Genomic DNA, 16607 nt, shown 5'->3' on the forward strand with positions numbered 1-16607 from the left:
AAGTCCTTCTCATTGCTTTTCACATCTGTTGCCAGTTTTATCTCCATCCGAGCTTTGGCTTTCTTAATTACTTCCCTCCCTGGACAGTGTTCCTCCTGGACAGTATAGCTGTCCCTCCACTTTGCTGTGTTTCTGGTTTGTGTCAGAGCTCTGTCAGGAGTTCCCTGTTCAGCCAGGCTGTCCCCTGCGTCACCTTCTCGGCCTCCTGCATGGCAGGACGGGTGATTCTTCTGCTTTGAGAAGGTTTCCCTTGAAGGTCAGTTACCAACAATGAATGCTTTACATACACAGCATGTTTTAATTGATACTACAGCTGATATAGTTTGAGATAATTGGCCCCTGTGAGTACTTAGGATTCAACATAGCCCTTCAGAAAATCTTGACTTGTCTTCTGTTACCTTTGTACAACAGCTATTCCTTGTATTGCCCCTTGCTTAACCTGTGATACTGCATATGAATCCCCTACGTAAAAGTGAGAATACTGACTAAATAGGTTGATTGTAATGACAATTTTTTTCTTTCATTTGCAGCTAAAGATAAGAATATCTTATGTTATAGAATCATGCAATTTAGCTAGTGTATTTGAAAAAGAAGGAATATATAGGAAAGTTTTTAAAGATGAATGTGGAAGAATTAAATCAGAAATATATTCTGAATGGCACATCCTCAGGTCACAGAGAAAATTCTGTGTGTGTGTATGTGTATATATACGTATACTTAAAAGTCCGTTTGGAGCTTGATATGTGTTTGTCTTATAATGCTTATATCAAGCTATTTTCATGTTAAGAAAACAGTCATTTGAAAACACATGTTCAGGACTTTTGGTGATCATTACAAGTGCCACGAATGGAAAATAATGCCCATTTTTCATTACTTGAAATAAGAAAAAAATATCTGCATGTATTATCTTTTCTAATTGCTTGCCTTTTGCAAGTTGGACAGAAATAGTATTTAATAAATGCATCTCCACATGGTCTAAGCATTCAGAAGTTGTTAGGCTAAATGACAAGATGTAGAGTATATGAGGAAAAAAAAAAAACCTGCAACAGTCAATGTTGTTTTTTCATCTTTCATTCTTCTGATCAAAGTGTATCAGCAATACAGTGATATTCCGCTGGGTCCAGTAGTTTCTCTTATTTTCCAACAAAATTTTCCATATAAATAAGTTGTTATTCTGTTATCCCTAAACAACAAGAGGAAAGGAAACTATAAGTAGGCAGTGTAGCTGATGCAGTAGCTGACCTCTCTGTTTCTGTGAGAGCCATAGTGATTGCTGTTGGAACACTTTCTATATTTTTCCCAGCAATAGACAATTAACCCAGAAATTGATTTATTTGTGAACATTTTGTTGTTTTATGTCTTTAAAACTGTCCAGATACGAAGTTTCCAGTCAAGTACCAAATTAATCTTTTGTACTTAGTTTTTATCAACATCTGTCTCCCTTTGTGTGAGAGAGGAAAAGCATTTTTGGGCTGTACTGTGATGTTAGGAGGAGAAAAAAACACTGCATAGTTAGGAATTCACAATCTAAGTGATATCATTGAAACTGCCTGTCATATGGTTGCAAATAGCCAAGTAAGGCCACAGCACCTCTGACCAATAATCTAAGCCAATGTTCTTTGCGAGCCGTGTCAGTTCACTGAGCTGCAGTATAGTCACTCAGCCTGGATGCAGATAGAAGAAACAGAGCTTATTTATTTATTTATTATCCTATATCTGCTCCCATTTTATCCCTAGCCTTCTTTAATAATTTTTGCATGAAACATAGTTAGAGCCAAGGGTGTAGTGAGACAACAAAATAGTTTGCATCACTTTACCCCTCTACCTCCTATAGTCTTGTCCCTCAGGGTCCCTCGTAGATGTACACACACACACACACCCCCACACCCACCCACCCAAGATTAAGTAGAATATTTAAATGTTTGAAGTGAGCTTTTAATTAGATTTTTCCTGGTACTTGTCACCTCTGTCTATGTTTACTTCTTTGATTTGGTGCTTAAATATGTCTTGATAACCTCATTGTATTCAAGGCATATCACAAGAAGTAAGTGAAGAATTTCAGCATGACTTCCCTTAGCAAATGGAACACAATTCAAAATCAAGCCTGGAGGGGGGAGGGAAAAGGTATATTTATTCTTCTCTTGGAGCTGACAATTACAGAAAAATTGAATCAAAAGTAGCAATAATGGTTTTCTTTTATCATGTGTTGTTTTGTCATTTTTTTCTCTTTGCAGTTAAAATAGTAGATCCACTGGATAATAATATGCCTTTTATATTTCAGACTATTTTGAAGAAGAAATGCTTTTTAGATTTTATTGATTTAGTCCTTTCTTCCATTGAAAGTAAACACAAATATCTGTTGTCCTTGAGGACAATTGTAACCTGATACATTTTGGTTTGATATAGTTCCAGGCTCTTATCAAATAATGATTAATCAGTTGCCTGAAGCAAGATGCCAGTTTGTTCTTTTCTGTTTTGGTTCCTCACTTTAACCTGCTGTCTCACAGTTTGTATTGAATTACCTGAAATATTTTTAATGTTACATTCTGAATGTTTGTTTCTGTTGGTGCTAGAGTATTTAAAAATATCCACCAAATCTGTCATGCCTACATTTGCAAATAGACATAAACTTCCTTTTAATCAGACTGTGTACTTTGTGGAAGTTGTATGAAATATATATTTTAGCATTAGATAGGAAGCGTTCTTTTTTCTTACACGATTCTTACCTGTTTCAGATTTTGTTTGCTCTGTGGGCTCTCCCTTTAATGCAGATAGTCTTAAAGGTGAAAAAGGGTCTACAAAAACCAGTGTTGTAGTAATGCCTCTAAGAATAGTTGGGTAAAATTTGAAGCAGTAACAGGCATTTATGGACATAGTTGTTATGAAGTGCAGAGAAACTTTTTCCTTTAGTGAAGGGGTTTTGATTTTTGCATACCTGTTAGACAGTTTTGTCAGTGGTCAGTGCTTCCCTCATCTAGAACACACCTGTGTAAACACAGCTCTTCGAATAAGGAATTAAATCTTTAAATTAGATTATAAATGTACCTAGGGAGAACAGGTTGTATTCTAGTATAAGTAAATATTTAAGCAGATGCCGCTAACTCATCAACTGGCAGTATGAGAGATGGGTTCTTGTAAAAGACCTACAAAATAAACTGCCCTCTTGTATCAACACTGACTGTTGATTGATGATTATTGTGTGGCTGGGATCTTTTAGCGTAACCCCTGTAATACAAGATCCAGAAAATAAAAATCCTCCCCAAATGGTAAGACATATTAAATGATCAGCAAACTACCACTTTTTATTGGGAGACCACTACCCTGATCTTTCAAGGTTTTGTAAGATTGATGCCCTGTACCACACAGGAAATAATCTGTTATGTGGCCTTCATGAGAAAAAACTTTCACCACAGTGGATTCAGCATTTTGCGTATAATTGTACCTGTAAGACCTTTTCTTTGTAATATTTATTTGATTGTAACTTGCTTCAAAGTAAACTTCAAGCTCCATTACTCAGGAGTGTTTTTTCTGTGGCTTTTTTGAAATGTCCCTTGGATACAGCAGGTCATTGGCTACGGTAATATAAATCAACGAACATACAAAACATAAATTAATCCATAATAAACATATGATTTACTATGAAATGCAATACGTAGTCAAGCTAAATTCCCAGCTTTCAAACTCATAAATTGAGTTTGTAGTTCAGGAGTGGTTTAAAAGAACGGCTGCACTTATTCATTTTTCTCCCTGGTTATTTGTCTGGGAATACAGTTTCTCCCTTCTGCCTAAAAAGTAACAGTTCTTTAATGTAGTCTAAAAGATAACAGTTTCTAGCTAGCAGGAAGCTGTGAAAAAATAAAGAATAATGAGCAAGAAGTATTTTCTCCAGCGAAATTTCCCGAGAGAAAGCAAAAACAGCATATCAAAAGTGAAACATTGTCCTTATTAACAGGCAGTATACAGTAAACCCTTCCTCCCCCCTACCCCAAAAATCCACACGAAGACCCCTTTGCAAACTCCCTAAATTCTCATCTGAGTGTATACATCCAGCTAGGGCTGGGGAGAATTTTTTTTTTTTAATGATGATATTGAACAAATCAGGAATTAGGGTTAGGCTAGGAAAATTTATATGATCAGAAACAAAAAAATTCCCATAGGAATGGTAACTCATCAACTTTATTAGCAAGCTTTTAGTGCTGTTAGATAAGTAGCTACTCTATTCATGATATAAAAGGTAAGGATGACATTCCTCTTGGAAGATACCCAAAAGATGTAAAATTAAATAATAATAAAAGAAATTAAACTGAATCACAGTACACTGCATTTGCAAGCATGTAAAAGGTAGGCAGGTGTTGAAATAACAGGCAGCACAGATGGGGTTGGGATGGCTTCAAACCGGAAGAGGGGAGATTTAGATTAGATACTAGGAAGAAATTCTTTCTGTGAGGGTGGTGAGCCCCTGGCGCAGGTTGCCCAGAGAAGCTGTGGCTGCCCCATCCCTGGAGGTGTTCAAGGCCAGGCTGGATGGGGCTTTGAGCGACCTGGGCTGGTGGGAGGTGTCCCTGCCCATGGGGGGTTGGAACTCGATGATCTTTAAGGTCCCTTCCAACCTAAACTGTTCTATGATTCTATGATTTTTGTTTCTGACACATCTCACTTGTATCTGTGGTGACATGGTTGCCCTTGTGGATGGTTTAAAAGCAATAGATTCCATATTTCATGGTAGCGATGCCTTTGACTAAGTAATATTTTCAGAAGTAATGTGGGAAAACATGGTCCAGAGGAAACTATGAAATTAAGTTTCCTAATCTTGAAAAGGAACAATATCAAAACGTGTTCTTTAGAATTTTCTGTTTGATAGTTTTAAACAGGCTCTCCAGTCAGTGCTGATTTCAGCAAGTTCAGCTGAGTAATGTCATTATTCCCAGGCATTACCTTGGAAATTTGTAATATTTAAATGAGGATTTTGAATCCTCATTCCACTCTGGAAACCAGGCATAGTTTGGGATTTTGGCTATAGCAATATTTAAGCTGTGAATCCAACCCAGATGTTGAAAACGTCTTGTTAAACTTGTAGACTTTATTACTGCTCCAAGTGACCACTTTTGGCAAGGTTCTGAATGTAAGAGAGACCCTTCCATAGAGGATGCTTAGATCTGCACCTAACATAGTTCTAAAAAGCTGTCATGAGTTAGAAGGAATCTGACTTCTCTCTAAAATCTACGCAAGGGTGTTTCATACAGTCTTAGCCTCATCATTCTGTTTGTTCATATATCATATTAAGATAATTTGATAATTTGAATCCATGTTTGTCTTAGTTGTGATTTCAGATTTATCACTGCATTATTGCATCTTCAATTAGCTTGCTGATGTTGTAGTAAATTATAGCTTATTCACTTCTTTAAGTTCATATTTGCTTGTTTATCACGTTTAGGAAAACCAAGCTAATAGAATTGGATTATCCTGTCAAAATATAATATGAAGCCTGAAGTGGAAGGTGTAAGAAACCTCAGAAAAAAAATTGCAGATGAATAAGTGTATCCCTTCAATGTTGTGGTTTGTTTGTGGTTTTTTTTTTTTTTTTCCACATTTATCATTTCTTTGGAGTGTAATGCCACACAACCTCTAGAACATTTTCTTCTGGTAGTCCATCAGCCCTGTCTTGAAGGAAGCATGCAAAACCTTTCAAACCCAGGCAGATTTATTTTATTATTTAAATACTTTATACTTGTTGTTTAAATACTTTCTATCAATATACACTGTGTGTAATTCTCACAGCCTCTATTAAAACTTGTTGAGAATTTCTAGCCAGAAACTTTAGAACTTTTCAACACATATTCAGGGTCCTGCTCTTTAGTAGAAAAAGTGAAATATTTTTTTAGATATAGGCTTTTGTAGGAACAGAATTTACAGAATAGCAAGAGTGAATTTTTGTTAAAGAACTTAAAGGGTTGCGCTTGCATGATGATCAAGGCTTCACGTGCCGACCTATTGATTTGTCTTTTCCTTGATCCAGAAAGGTCACTTTTTGAACAAAACAAGAATTCATCTGCTGTGGGCTTTGGTTTCTCTGTTCAGGTTGTACCCCAAACAGCTAACACTTGGTTTACTGTTTGTTTGGGTTTGGGTTTTTTTAAGATTTTATTTTTTGTTTAGTAATTAAAATAATACAGTTTTGTTACTGTGTAAATATGTATTTCAGCTCACTGTCTCTTTCAGGAATAACCTGAATTAGGCATGTGCGTTTATTCTGGTATCCAAATACTGATTTAAAGGAGCTATTAAAACAGTACCAAATCTGTCCACTTGAGGGCTACTTAGTAGTTATTCAAACATACACTGTTAAGTAATTAAGACATACAATGTAGTTTTTCATTGGTAGCCTTAAACTTGGTTCAGTAAACACTGACAACCTCTTCTACCTTACACTGCTAGGCAGTTTTAGGTGTTTCTGCAACACAGCTGATAAGCTGGCAGTCTTCTCCCTACCGGAATATACAGCAGCAGCCACACTTGCCAAAAATCTTAATCTCTAATGGCATGCCAAAGACATTTTGTGTCACATGTAATGGCTCTGGTGCATGAACCATGGGGCAGTATCCCAAACATAATCTTTTCTGCTTACTGTTTCATGACCACCCATCAGGAAATTCAATTTGTCTGCACTTGTTTAATACCAGCTTATTGCATCTCTTTTCCATTATTTTCATAAGGATAACAATGGTTTTGAATATGTTATCCTCCAGGGAATAGTCATGAAAGATCTTTCTTTTACATGTAAAGGGATTGCTCAATCTTCTGTATTTTAACTTTCTTTATTTCTGTAGATTAACTTGCAGTTAATCTGAGTTGGTGTCTGCCCTCCCCCCCCCCCCCCCCCCCCCCCATCTCCCCCTGGAACTTCAGTTCACATATTTTGCAGTTGCAAGGCAAATTTAGGGAGGGCCTGAGGGATCACAGGGAGCCTTCATTATTGGTGCATGACCGCTTTGTAGCCAACTGCATCTTTAATATCGAAGGAGATTTGTGCATTACAGTTTTTCTTTCTTCTTGTTTTTAATAATTTACCTTTGAGAGCCTATTTACAACTGTTGTGGTGTGTGAATATTTGTTTGTCTGTCAAAACTTTAAGATATGTACAGAATGCAAGAGATACATTAATTTTTTATTTGCTGCTTACAGAAACTGAGCTGTAAACTGGCAGTCCTGAGTACAAGAGCCTTACTTCAGTGAATCCTAATAAACACAAGGGGGAACATCAAGCTATGTGCCCCTTCAACTACCTCCCTTAATAAGAGATAATATCCCTTGCTGAATCGGTTTCTCTGCTAGGAGAGACAATAATTTGATTTTGTCTTTATTTTAAAAAAACCCAAACAAACACAAAAACCCACATTCAAACTTTCTCGAACTTTTAATTTGCAGTTGAATTAGCAAAACTGCATGCTGTTGTGCTCCAGCCAAAAATACAGAGGGTCATGAATAGCACATCAGGAAAAGGGTTTGTATACACTAAATTATTTCTGTCTGTTGAGATTCACTTGAAAGTTATTTCAGTTTTTGCATGCACTTACATGCTTTCAAAAGACAATATATAGATGAATACTTTTCAAAATGTTTTCCAAAGCTCTTGGGAAGGCTTTTATTAACTGTGGATTGCTTCTTGCTTTGTGGCATTTGTCTGATTTGTAACTGTTACATTACTTTGGTTTTATCCTTTAATTAGGGAATAAATATAGTTGTGCAATGTATACCCATGAACACTGTGTACCCATTTTTCACTGTTAAACTACATTGCAGTAAAAAAATGCAAATTTCCACCCCCTCCCCCCCCACCCCTTTCAAAAGCATTGCCAATTACAGAGCTATTTTTTTCAGTATGCGCACTGATCTCTACATTTTGGTGATGAGGTAATTTAGCCTGGAAATCTACATGGGCGGGATATCACTGACATTCAATACTGATAACCCAAAATAGCACTGATCTGTATTAAAAGAAGTCCACTGAAACTCAGGAGTTTGGAAGAGAATAGATATAGAGGAGTATAAAAGTATGCCAAAGAAAAGGGGATTGAAAGCATGTGATGATGTCCAAATTTCTTTTAACTTAAGGCTTAACTTTAGTTTGGTGGGGCCCAAATAACACCATGGTAAGGCAGGTGCAGAATCATATCACCTTTATATTAAAAATGGTTTGGCTTGTTCACAGTCTGGAAGTCCAGCAAGTGAGGAAATAATGAAGTAATCGAACCCTTATGAGAGAGAAGACTAACCCTTTGCAGTAAAACTGTAGAAAAGGAAACTTAAAGGATTGGTAGTATAATTCAGGCAGAGCAAATGCTGTAGAAACTGCTATACATCTGAGTCAAAATTCTCTTTACCCTTATTTACAGTCATCTTCAATCAGCTTTGAAAAAGTATGATCAAATTTGTTAGCAATATTAATTCAAATATAAAGTATGTTTATAAATACAGATGAATATATATTTATTTTGCTTTCAGCTCATAATTCGAAAACATCTGGGAGTATGTTCTTCCAAATGATTTATTTCGGGCTTTCATCCAGCTCTGACTAAATGTACAGCAGTAAGTGACATAACAAATACCAAATCATTGAGTCAGACTGCCTGATGGAGAGTAGTAACAAACAAGTACCTTCCAGGTGGTTTGGTTCTGAGATACTTTATGAAGGAAAGGGATTGCATGCACTAAACGATGGTGATGATTCAAATAGATCATCCTTGTTCTCTTTCACAATGTTGAATTGGTATGTAGATGAAAAGAAGATATGTTAAATTTCAAGGAATGCGGCATAAAACTATTTGGGTGTGTTCAAGAGAATTGGGGATGGCAGGAAAGCATCCACTAAATAATAACCAGAAATACTAGAGCTGTTACCAAGCAGTTACTGGAGTACTACAGCAAAGCTAAGAGTGGATAAGACACTTCTTTTTTTTCCTCTAGAGTAAGACTTTTATGTTGTGATGAAAAAGCTTCTGAAGCTCTATGTGTGCAGTGCTGCGTTGCATTGTTAGTTCTGAAGCAGGTCCATGTAGGGACCAAGAGCCCCGGCAGCGTGTTGGCGTGTTGCCCTGTTGTAGCAACAGGTTGTTTGGAAAAAGCTTTCGTATTTCAGGTTAGCGCTTAGTGGATTTTTCCTTGCTGTTCTCGACTCTTCCTTTATAGTCTCTGGAAGGAGACTATCTATGAAGATGCTTTAAAGCATTTACGTCCTGGAAGAAAGTAAAATAGTAGGAAATGCGTGCTTTGAAGAAATAATGGACAGGCCCATCTGACTTTGTTGTGCTTCCTGTGCTGTGTGTGTTGGAATGGTGGGGTTTGTTTATTTTTGTTTGCATGTACAAATGCATGTATAGAAAGGGATGGGTGTAAGTACATGAAGATAGACACTCTCACACACAGTTATCAGTATTTTGTTGTCTTACTGCTCTTCAGGAAGATTAAACCTTTTTTTGAACGGCTTTTGTTTGAATCCTCAGTGGCAGCCAGCATTTTTTACGAGCTGCAATCTGTATTTTCATATAATCTCTCTTCAGCTGGGGCTTGAGTCTGGCTCAAAGTGAATTTCAAAATACAATAACTTTAGAGCTTGTTTAGTTCGGTCTACTGTAGTCTTCCCGTTAGAAAATGTGACAGAATCTATGATCTAATCATAGTACATTAATGGCTAGTGGGCTACTATTTCAGCCATGACATTTCTTACTTGCTTTCTCTCATAAGATTGTGGGCATTTACTTTCATTACAGTCTGTGAAGTTGTAGTAAAATGAAATCTCTGTCAAGTCTGATTGAATGCGCAGAGACTGAACTGTCCAAAACCAAAAAGGTTAAAACATTGATTTTTCTCCTTTAATTCTCTTTTCTCTTTTCTGAAAGAAAAGGTGTTTCTCAATGTGATCGGTTATGTAATGGTACAGCAAATGCAGTTCTGGGTCCAATTTTCAAGTGCGTCCATGAGTAACTGCACTGGTAGCTGTGGTATCCAGCATCTCTGCAAAACAGTATCGGCTATTAAAGAAGGGGCTATACACAGTATTTTACTTCAGTAAACTGTTGAAATGGCATATGCACACTGAAATATGCTGTCCCTTGCTTGAGTGAATATTCTGTATTTGGAGGCATTTGGAAGTCTTGGATTACCTAATGCTGATAAAATTTATATAAATCTTAACACTTAAAAGTGCTTTAGATAGGGGTTTGGTTTTTGTTTGGTTGTTGTTTTTTGTTTTTTGGTTTGTTTTTTTTTTTTTTTTGGAAGGGATAGTCATTGTCCATAGTTTTTTCCTAACATATACACAGTAAGGTGAATAGTCATCTTCATTTATAAACATTTGGAATGTCATTTCTGAGGAATATATAGGACTGTGTAGTATGAGTCTGCCCCAAATTTCATAAGGAAATTTTACTTCTGGAATAATACCTGATATATTGTCTTAGATATTTACGAAGACATCTTTTTCTCTGTATTTGTGAACATACATGATTTTCCTAGTTTTTAAGGCATGATTAAATTGCGTAGGAAATGAATGTTGACACAGAAACTATTTATCTTATGCCCTGTGCTTAATAAGTATCGACTGTTCAGCTTTTTAGGCTGAAAAATCAGTAATGAGCACGTGCTGCATTAATTCCGGACATTTTTGGATCCAGTATCTTCTTAACTGTTGTTACTACTTGTTGGTCATAATGTGTTGAGACTCCCAAAATCACCTGAAGCCCAGACCTGCAGCACTCATAGGTAGAGGACGTGAGTATACTGTGAGTTGGAGAGGAAAGGGAGCAATAAATTTGTAGTGGTTGTGAATATAAATAAGAAAATTATTCCTAACATTTATCATGTCTATCTGTGGCACTAGGTGAAATTCCATCATGATGGATTTCAGTGAATTTCTTCATGATAAATGAGTCTTAAGAAAGGCAAAACTAAGGAGAAATTTAGGATCTTGGGGAAGAGCTTAAGGGAATTCAAATATTTCTCTGTTTTGAGAGAGCAGTTATGAAGGCAATTGTGAGAAGAAGTGATGAGTAAGTGTAAGGGGTTTCTGTGTGTGGGTGCTGGCAGCGGGGCGGCAGGGCAGCCTCTGTGAGGAGAGGGTGGGGCTGCCCTGTGCCAGACAAGGCCGGTTCCGGCTGGTTCTAGCCGGTTCTGGCCAGCTCTGGAACAGCCCCACCACAGGGCACACACAGCTGGTGGCACCTGCGTAAAACCCCATTAAAGGAAGGGTAAAATGTTGAGGGGAAAAATGTGAGGGGAAAACGTGTGAGAAACAGCCCTGGGAGCAGCAGGGCCAGGGGAGGAGGAGGGGAGGGGGTGCTGCAGGCCCGGAGCAGGGATTCCCCCACAGCCCGGGGAGAAGACCCGCACTGGAGCAGGTTTATCCTGAAGGACTGGACCCACAGTGGCACAGGTGAAAAGCATGAGGTGGAAGGAGTAGCAGAGAGGACTGACTGCAGTCCCCCATTCCTCCCATCCCTCCTGTGTCGCTCAGGGTGTGGGGGCATAGAGGAGCTGGGACTGAAGGAGTGAAGTTGAGCCGGAGAAGAAGGGGGAAGAGGTGTTTTCTTTTTTTGTCTTTGTTTCTCGCCATCTGACTCTATTTTAGTTGGCAGTAAACTAAATTATTGCTCCCCGAGTGTTTTGCCCATGATGGTAATCGGTGAGCGATCTCCCTGTCTTCATCTCAACCCAGGAGCTTGTTGTCTTATCCTCCCGCCATCTTGTGAGGAGGGTGAGTGAGAGAGTGGCTGCATGGCCCGCCAAGGTCAACCCACCACACTAAGAAATCAAGATTAACCTCCTTTGGAAAAGGAGGTTATGTCCTAGACTGGGTGGAGCCAAGATCATGGGAAGTGGTTGTTCATTTTGTTGGGTTTTTTTTTTAATGCAGGGTTCTTCTCTTCCATTTGTAGTTTTTACTTTGGTAGTTTGCGTAACGTGTTGACTCAGAGACTTTAGATTTAGAGTTTTAATCTATAAATTCAACTGTTTTTCAGTGTTTGTGTTTTGTGCATTTAAGTGATCCAGATTGCTTTGGATATTTCAACAAAAATATTTGAGGAATTGTAGCTTAAATTTTAGTATCTGAGTTTCCATTACTTGTACTTGAAGTCCATTACAGTGGGAGCTTGTCTTCATCCCCACTCATCCCTCCTAACAGCAAGATACAGGTTTAAGCTAGACGTAGTCTTAATAGAAAAAGTATAAACATGGTGACACTGAAAAATTTGGAACTTTTAAATTCACCATAAATGCAAAGTTATTTCCATTTTCATTCTTCTGATTATCTAATAATGCTGATGTGTGCAATTAGTATGGTAAGTTATGTTCCCTTTAACATTTCTGAAGATGCTTGAAATATGGGGTGTCAGTCCCCCCTTGCTGTTGCCTCCCCCACCCCACTCCCTGGACGTAAATACACGATCTGTGCAAACAAGGTTACTTTTCTTATTCTTTCTAGTTTCCCTCAGTGTACCCATGTTCATTTTACCTAATACAGGAGGCGTTAAAAGAAAACAACAAAAGAAGAGAATTGGAGGAGAAAACGAAGAGAGCCAAATTGGCAAAAGAGAAGGCTGAACGAGAGAAACTGGAGCGACAGAAGAAGAAGCAGCAGTTGATTGATATGAACAAAGGTAAGGCATCATTTTTAGTAGAGAGATTTATTAAAAGAAAAAGAAAGTAAGGAGTAACAAACTGAGGGCTGTTGCTGATCAATATGAAAAATGCTTGCTGTCTGTTTTGAAAGCTGAAAAAAAGGTTAGCTTTTTCAGTTAAAATTCTGTTTTGTTTTAGCCTACCTGATCGTGTAATTCCATATCTGCCACTTAATATGGTTAATGTTCCTTTCAAGTCATTTTGTTGTGAATTATTGGCTTGTTTTCATTTGAGCAGTTAATTGATTTTTTTTCATATGGATTTACTTCCAGGAAGAAGTATCTTACTTGCTTTGTTGTTAATTTCATTCTGTAAACATCTCTATAATCAGGGTAGTGTGGCAATTAACTTTCTTCTTGGGCTTGGAGGATCCATGTTATAATGGATGTTGTCCCAGCAGTCCTATTAGGAGCTAGAAAATCTGGTTGAGCTTGGAGCTGAAGTTGAGAGTGACATTTCAGCATGATAAAAAGCACTGTCTTAAGCTTGTCAGCTGTGAGAATATTGTATTTTGCACAAGGCCACCCTAAGAGAGAGGAAAGTAAGAGAGCAAGAGGAATCATGTGGTCCTGATATTGATACTATGTAGATTTCCAGTATGTTGTAAAATACAGGCTTTATTTTTTACTTCTTTGACTCCAGAAGGCAAGTAGAGTAAAACTGTACGCTGGATAGTGCAAGAGATTATTTGAAGCTGCAGGTTTTTGTTCAGTTTCCATGAGTTTGTGTTAATCCAGCGATCTGACCCAGCTGTAAAACACATGTCCTTTTTTATCCACTGAACAGTCTAACAGCTGCGTACTCAGGGAAAAAATGCTGTTTGGTTTTTTTTGTTATGATGAAGTTATGAAAGATGTGATGATGTATTAACTTTGAGTAAGGGTAATGTTGCAACAGACCATATAATTACGACAAACTAACATAGGGCAATACTGAAGATTGATTGAATGGAGGTAGGTTTAGAAATAACACTGCCTTTCAAGGGTATAGATACAGTATCTGGAAAGTCAATTTATACAAGGATGAAAAATACTAGACCAGGCAAACAGTCCCACTCCAACGTTTAATAGGATGACTGTGGGGGTGAACATGGAACCATGAAAAGACAAGGTACTGGTCAGGATTTCCATCACTGATAATATAGTAGTGCAAAAATATTGTCACATAATACTGCTGATACCGTTTGGAGTCGCATCTATTTAGAATATTAGTATTTCTGGCACATCAGTATATTTTCCATCACTAGTGACAATCTATGCTTTGTGCATGGATAGCCAGCCTGCAAGAAACGTTAGCCAGCCACCATCCACTTCCTATTTGGCAACCACGTTTCTCTAGAACCTGTAGTTACACTTGTATCAGTATGTCTTACAAATATATCATCTATTTAAGCATTACTGTGTCAGACTGAATCATATTTACAATGATTTCAGCAGGTAGTGCTGTTTTATCTTTATTGAGGTATGTATATGAGTCACAACTCTGTGTTTGTTTTTTTTTTCTGCTCAGTAATTTCACAGTTTGGTAAAAAAAAAAAAAGGCAACCTGTATATAAATCTGCTAAAACAAAGAAGTGAACAAAGCGAGAACAAGTTTTATTTACAAGTGAAAAATCTTTCTTCTGTGATCACTTTATATGTGCTATTAATTATATTTTAAGAAATAAATTAGGTTTGCTATTGTATTTGCTGATTGTGATAAATTGTTTCTCCCAATACTTCATTCTTTGTATTCTGAGTTTTAAAAATGAATTTATATTTATGTACTGTAATTTGAATACCATGATAGAAAACAAATAATTTATGTGAGAATCTTTTAAAAATTCTCATGTATTTGTGTACATCACTTTGCCACAAAGCCTCAGTTTTGGTGTTTATTTGATTGGTTTCTGTTTTTTAAAAGTTACTTCCCTAGGGCTTGTTTGGAGTGTTTCTACAGTGGTACCATGAATCCTATTATTTTTTTGCCTTGCTTGATGTGGCAGTGACACTGCATGGAATATACTGTAGCATAACTACTAGTGAACAACTCTGTTGCTTTGTATAGACGACAAATTCAAATTTCATATCATATAAAGATTCTTCTAATAATTTCAGTTTAACTATAAACAAAATATAAAATTTAAATAAAGGTGATGCATAAATACATTTTCTGGATTTTGTGACGTTAAGCTCATGGAGATGTCTAATGAGACTTTTCTAATCCATTCTTTCAGCATTTGACTGATCTTTCTTTAATAATCTATCACCTGACAAATGAAAGTCCTTTGTATTATGGACAGGCACTTTTCTGTGAGTGGGGTAAGAACCTAAATATCCCGTCATCACCCTCTTCCAGTGTGCTTGAAGACATACTGAGAGAAGTTAGTTTAAACTACCACTTAAAACAATGTAAGCTACCATGTTTTATTAACTGTTGAAAAGTATGAGAACCCCACTTAGATACTATTGTCAGTGAACTGGTCTGTGTTCAAGGGCTTTAGCTAACAGGTCAAAGTTACACCTTCTTAAATTGCTTCAGCTCAGTCAGTGAGAGTGTACCTGTCTACATCCATTAATTTTTTAAACAGGTGAGGAGTAGACCATGCTTAGCAGTAACATAGATGCCACAGTATACTGATAACGTTTTGCTTTTCGTTGTCAAAGACTTTTCCTACCAACATATACAACTAAAGTTTAAATTTGAATTTTTATTTTTTTTTTTTACTGAAACTGCAAATATGTGAATAACTGTACATGGCCAAATGCACTGAAACTGCCATTTAAGTGACCAATGTTTTGAAGACAGTGACAGAAAGTTAGTTTAATACTTCTGAGATATTTTTTTCCAATTTTTAAATGTATTGGAATATCCATTTCACATAGTACAACTCTATTGCTGTGGCAGGAGGCGGGGGATAGCTCCATCCCCAGTGGATTCCACAACATGGATATTCAATTAACTGTTTTTTTCCAAGTAACTATTTTTTCTTGCTACATTTACATCTTTGTGCTCTTTGCTGCTTATATAAATAGTTTGCAAATTTGTCTAAGTGAATGTGACACGGAAGACTTAGAGGAAGGAGACAGATGTCCTCTCAAGCTGTCATTTTGACAAGGTGATTTTCACCCAAAGGGTATTTTAACCTAACTCTCAGTTATTTATCTAGCTATATCTTCAAGAATAAAATTTTAACACATTACTACAGTCTTTCAGCTCAGAGCAATAGGGTTCCTTCGTTTTCCAGTGTAGCGTAGTTCTAAAATAAGGTTTTTTTGTTACCTGGTTAGGTAACTTTTGCATTAATGTTTTTCAGAATAGATTTTCAAATGTTCTTAGTGCAAAAGTGTATTTCGTATATCATTGATTTAAAACTGCACCTTAAACAATTTATAGTGAGACCTGTTGTTTAATATTATAACCTCCACTTTAAGAATTCTTACTATTAATATGTATTATGTCATGCCTGAACATGTCTCGCTGTGATCTATGGTGCAGTCAATCTGTGATGCAGTCAAAGCCATAGCAAGACATTCTGGCAACTGTTGTACTCTGTTACTTCCAGTCAATATTACATGTGGATGGCCAACTCTACCTCCTCAGTTGTAGCTATAGCGCTTGGGAATATTTGGTCCTTTTTCGTGTTTTCATTCTGCTGCTATTTATGCATCTGTTACGTTTCCTGGACTAGAAAGGTACTTCTGTTTGCCTGTTTTCCTGGTAAAGTATGTAGACATAGAAAGACCAAAGTGACCCACGTACCTAGAGATCCCAAATTTCACAGTCTAAATCAGGAACCATTCTTTCTCATTCTAAGAGAGGAATTCTGTAGGAAAAGGGCTTAACAGTCCCTTCTTTTCTTTAGCATTCACTAGCTCTATGGAAAGACAACATTCTTTATAGCTGTTTTTCAGCAGTTTCCTAATTTTTGAGGGCGGTAACAGGCTGGGCTA

At 37.1% G+C, this 16607-nt stretch overlaps 1 protein-coding gene across 1 annotated transcript in view; it reads left to right on the plus strand.

Moving 5' to 3' along the window:
* DIAPH2 (diaphanous related formin 2) overlaps window positions 1–16607 on the plus strand; it is a 260049-nt gene that overhangs the window by 154345 nt on the left and 89097 nt on the right. The window contains exon 26 of the mRNA XM_082488260.1: window positions 12518–12653. Coding sequence (XP_082344386.1) covers window positions 12518–12653 — 136 coding nt within the window. The remainder of the gene's footprint in view (window positions 1–12517; window positions 12654–16607) is intronic.

This window comes from Vanellus vanellus (assembly GCF_965231255.1).
Source record: "Vanellus vanellus genome assembly, chromosome: 10".
Classification (NCBI taxonomy): Eukaryota; Metazoa; Chordata; class Aves; order Charadriiformes; family Charadriidae; genus Vanellus; species Vanellus vanellus.